Source organism: Triticum dicoccoides, chromosome 4A, assembly GCF_002162155.2.
Source record: "Triticum dicoccoides isolate Atlit2015 ecotype Zavitan chromosome 4A, WEW_v2.0, whole genome shotgun sequence".
NCBI lineage: Eukaryota > Viridiplantae > Streptophyta > Magnoliopsida > Poales > Poaceae > Triticum > Triticum dicoccoides.
Genome location: NC_041386.1, coordinates 708,692,444 through 708,697,821, shown reverse-complemented (window position 1 = coordinate 708,697,821; position 5,378 = coordinate 708,692,444). Strand labels below are relative to the sequence as shown.

Sequence of the window (5,378 nt, the reverse complement as noted above, 5' to 3'; positions counted from 1 at the left end):
GTACCTGTTGAGGATTTTACATGTAGCAGTTATTAGATCAAGATTATCGAATTCACACATCTGGTCGAAAGATACATTTATAGTGTAGGATGACCTTGCCCTCATCGAAAGTAGATATGATTTGAAATATGGAACCTTGTCTTGGCCTTGACGATATCTGCAGTCAACAACACTCGAAATCATGTCATGGATCTTGTTTTTTATGTCGGGAATTCAGAAGCTAGGTGGGTAGAGAGAGACTCTGAGTGTGCACAAGAACTGTGTTCTCAATAGCGCTTACTCTTCTAGAAAAGAGAGGAATAATCGCTGTGCTTCACGGATCTGCTCGGGTTTTGGTGTGTCCCTCATGGAAGCAGCTGACGGGCGTTGCCGAGCGGTTGTAAGAGCTTTGAGAGAGGGCCGGGCTCGAACTGGACGGGGCTTGTTCTGAGGTAAGGTGGGGGTGGGCGGTGCTCTTTTCGCAGCTTTACGGCCGGGGGGCGCCAAGACGGCCGGAGAAATCCTGGCCCAGCAGTTGCCAGCATCAGCAGATGTGCTAGCGGCGAGCTTACCACCGCTACCAGACGCCGCCTTGGCCGTGGGCGACAACGTAGACGAGGTAACTGCGGCTCCGGCTGGTGGTGCGGCGGCCGAGGAGGGTGTGTTTCCCGCCCTTGTCGCCATGTGTGGTGGGTTTGACGCTCTTTTTGCACGCCCCATGGAGGAGAAACTTGCAGGCAGCTGCGCGAATCTGGGGAAACCCTACTTCTCTCGCAGTAACTCTGTGGCTGCCTAGGTCATACTGCTCTTCTTGCTTTTTTTTTTTTTGAGTAACCACTGCTCTTCTTCCTTTTCACAGAAGGTCACTCAGCCAGATGTTGGGCCTTTGACCTCCTCCCCAGCGCCCCATTGGCCTGCTGGCTCTCGCGCACGGCTACATGGGCCACGGCCCCATGCGCCTTGACCGTTGTTTCTCAAAAAACAAAAAAACCGCCCTGATAGTTTATCACTTACTCCTTCCGTTAACTAATATAAGAGCATTTAGAGAATTAGTTTAGTAATCTAAACGCTCTTATATTAGTTTACAGAGGGAGTACCTTTGATCTCGGAACGTTGAGTAAACCCACAAGGTTCCCACAAAAATTACGGATTTGTAAAAGTTCGTGAGTTTTTAAAATTTGTTCAGTTGGAAAACGTTCATGAGTTTGAAAAAGAATCATGAAGTTGAAAAATGTTCACAGATTTGAGATTTTTTTTAAATGTTCATGGATTTGAAATGTCCACGAAATTGAAAAAGTCTGGAAATTCAGATAATGTCACGGATATGAAAAAATGGATTTGAAAGATTGCTTGCGAATTTGAAAAGTTTGTGGTTTGAAAATTTTTTAAAGTATTTTCGCAAAATAAATGTTTAAATAATAGAAAACACTTTGTGATTTTTTAAAAAAAAAATCATGGAGGTTTTCCTCCCTCCGCGTCGTATTGGGATGACCCATTCCCATGCATAGCAAGTAAAAAAGCTGAGAAAATGGTTGAAGCAGACTTCAAACCCTGGTCTCCAGGGTATCACTAGCGCAGCTAGCCACTCGGTCCAAATCCCATTCATGGAAAGTAGCAGACGCACATACTACTTGAGGCGACTAGAGTCGGTTTTCTTTGTTTTTCATATTTTTTCTCTTGTTTTTTCTTCTTCTTCATTTTTCCATTATTATTTTTGCATTTTGTTTCTTTTTGTTATTTTCCCGTTTATTTTCTTTACATTGTTTCTCTTTGTTCTTATTGATTAGTATTATACATTTTCGTATATGCCAACAACATTTTTCTAATACACGTCTAATATTCTTCCAACAGAAATTAAATATTTTTGTAATACATGGTAAACATTTTGTCTATACAGATTTTAAAACATTTTTCAAATGCTTGACTAATATTTTTTCTATACATTTTTATAATGCTTCATTTTCAGTTTTCAAATAAAAAGATTTACATTTTTTTAATACATGGTCAACATTTTTCCAATACACATTTAACATTTTCCAAACTCTTGATCAACATTTTCTAAAACTTGTTCAACATTTTTTAAATGCTTGATTACCATTTTGTGTACATGATCAACTTTTTCATCATTTTTATAATGCATGGTGAACAATTTTGTATACACATTTAAAAGTTTGCATATTCTTGGTTAATATTTTTCAAATACTTTTCAATATTTTTCAAATGCTTGATGAACATCTTTATATACATGATCAATTTTTTTATCATTTTTTAATACAAGGTCAACATTTTTTATATAAACATTTCACATTCACCAAATGCCTGATTAAAAAATATCAAATACTTGTTCAACAATTTTTTCAAAATGCTTGATTAATATTAGATCGACATTATAAAAAAAATTCATCATTTTTCTAATACATGATCAGCAATTTTGCTATTTATATTCAACATTTTTTCAAGTGTATGCTAACTTTTTTCAGTAGTAGTTGTTAAACATTTTTCAAATACTTTGTTGAACATTTTTCCAAATGTTTTTCATAGAGTATTTTGTGTAATATATATGCTTAGAATATTCCAATGTACATACAAAAATACAAAAATAAAGCAAGAAATCAAAAACAAATAGCAGAAAATAAAACAGAAAAATATCAATTGGCTTGCTGCACGCGTGGGTCGGCCCATCTCGGTCGTGCCTTCAAGGCGAGATGAGAACAACTAGTTGACCAGCGCTCCCTCGGGAGCATCCCAACGATCACTTGAGGGTGGGCGGAGAGCGCGCCACTTGGCGCGCTCTTAGCCACCATGTGTCGCGCTCTGGGTGCTTCCTCCAGATTTTTTGTTATTTTTTCGCACGCGTTTTCCACTTTTTAGACGGTTTTTTCTGGTTTTTTTTACCTTTTGGTTTTTTACCGGTTTTCTTAGCTTTTGGACAAAAAAATTCAAAAAAACTATTTACGTGAAAAAACATGTGTTTTTTTTGCTTCCGCGATAGCCATGGTTTTGCTTTCACGACAGGCACGGACATGCCTCTCGGAAGCGAAAAAAAATGTGTTTTCCTTTTTTTTTTCTTCCGTGAGAGACACGGTTTTGCTTACGCGAGAGGCATGGTCGTGCCTCTGGAAAAAATCGTGTTTTCTCTTCTTCTTTTTTCCTTCCGCGGAGGCACGATTTTTCTTCTGAGAGAGGCATGGTTGTGCCTCTCGAAAACGATAAACAAAACGCGTTTTCTCTCTTTTTTTTCCCTTCCGGAAATGAAAAAAATGTGCTTTCTATTTTTCTCCTTCCACGAGAGGCATAGTTTTCCTTCGGCGAGAGGCATGGCCGTGCCTCCGGAAAATAGGGGGAAAACTTGTTTTCTCTTCTTCTTATTTTCCTTCCACTAAGGCACGGTTTTGCTTCTGAGAGAGGCACGGCCGTGCCTCTCGGAAACGAAAAAAGATGCGCTTTTTTTTCCTTCCTTGAGCGGTTTAGTTTTGCTGCCGCGAGAGACACGGCCATGTCTCTCGAAAATGGCTTTTGGAAAGGGGAAAAAACGTGCTCCTGGTTCGGTTTTTGTCCTTTTTTGTGAAGAAAAAAGTTAACCAAAACCTATCAACATGGGATCTAGTTTTGAAGATCTCGATGCGAGGAATTCAGCGATGAAAACAGGTCGAGATTTGGGCACACGGTTTGAGAGATAAAACATTTTGAATAAACAGTTCTACAAAAAAAGGGGAAAATCCCATGTTACGACAAGTGGCGCACGCGGCGCGCCACTTGTCGCAATCTGGGAAGATGAAAATGATCTTTGAAAGGAGTACCACTCAATTAGTGATTTCAAGGCAAGACATAGGGACACCCGTGTCAAGCGCTGCCAAATAAGAATTGGCGGGCTTTTCTTAATAACTACTCCATCTGTCCCATAATGTAAGACGTTTTTTGACACTAGTGTAGTGTCAAAAGACGGGGGGAGTATTGTTTAGTTAATTCGTCGGCTTCTTTGTTTACTGATAGGCCCAATGTGGTTTTCTTTCTCCTTTTTGTTCGAGCAGATACCAAATATTCAGGCTCCTCGAAAATAAAATCAAATATTTGTCTCCCAAAAAATAAAACTTAATGTCCATCCCTCCATCCCTCAAGTAATACTTTTCATATTGAGTCCCATGTAGTACTAGACAATGAAAACCAGCTCCCAACAAAAGAATTTCGGAGCCTCGTGGGGTGATGTTCTTGCCAGCGCGAGAGACACCGCCTTCCCCTCGGTTCTTGACTCCAGCCTTCTTGCTGGAATGCCAATTTTTCAGGGGTGGGGGTCTCCCATCGGTTTTTGTGATTTTGTTTGCAAAATCTTAAGCATTTACTAAAACTAGAGGGCGATGGAGGGTCCGATCCGAGGACGGACGAGATGTGGTGAAAAGAACTACACCAAGAAACCACGGCAAAAATGCAGATGAGAAAGGAAGAAGGAGATGACCACCAGATGTTGAGCGATAACAGCAGCAGTAGAACACAACGATATGATGGGAGCAAACGTGCTTACCGTCGACGATGTCATCCATGGATTCGCTAACTCGCCACATGCAGTAAGGCCGGCTTCCGCCCTTTGCCGTGCTATTTGTTGGCGAAAGCACAACACCACCGTACACAGGCTCCTCTTGCCTAGGACGAGGACCAAACATACTTGAAGCTATGCCGGTCTGGTCTTGTCGTCATTTGATTGGTGAATGGTTAGGTATTTGCTTAGAGAATCAAATTTTGTATTGGGGCATGCTTGTGTATGCACGTTAGTGCAGCTGGTGACAAATCGGCCGAAACAGGCCTATTTTGCCTATTGGTCGAAGCGGGCTCCATGAAAGCTGACCCGAACAATTTTTTCTCTCTTCTATTATAAAGGCCGTCTTCCCTCAAAAGGTTTGGCCAACTAGTTCTTGTTTCTCTTATTTATTATATGACCTTCTCACCTCGCTGTCTGTTTATACAAAAATAATAATAAAAGTTGAAATGGTCTGTTTATACATTGATAGCATTGGTAACATCCCAATTGGTGATCCGCTCGCCTGTCGAACTCCGATCCGTGTCACAACCTCTCTCTAATCTCTCCGTCGGGGCGTCTTTGTCTCGCCTCGCAGTCCACATGTTTAGCAAGGTTGAAGAAGCCAAATCCACTGCAATAAAATAAATAATCCATCGCCATCTTGACACGGCAGATAGTTACCTGCCAGCGGCCTGTTTATTTTTGAGGGCATGCCGAACGCGGACCCGCAAGCCGGTAGTATCTATCCAGCTGTCCGGATCCCGGAAGCCATCGTACGCCGATCCCCATTCATCCACGGAGCAGTCCGGACCATGATTTTCCTACAAACCGAAACTAAACATGTGTTGGGGTGGTGGTGGTGGTGGTGTGTGTCTGTGGTGGTGGT

The 5,378-nt window shown here is 41.4% G+C and overlaps 1 protein-coding gene across 1 annotated transcript in view; it reads right to left on the bottom strand.

Annotated features, from left to right (window-relative positions):
* Positions 1–4,599, bottom strand: part of LOC119284174 — a 5,896-nt gene extending 1,297 nt beyond the window's left edge. Inside the window, exons 1-2 of the mRNA XM_037563407.1 lie at positions 4,499–4,599; positions 5–157 (exon numbers count right to left, since the gene is read on the bottom strand). Of these exons, the coding sequence (XP_037419304.1) occupies positions 5–105 (101 nt within the window). The 5' untranslated portion in view covers positions 106–157; positions 4,499–4,599. The remainder of the gene's footprint in view (positions 1–4; positions 158–4,498) is intronic.
* Positions 4,600–5,378: the final 779 nt, after the last annotated feature.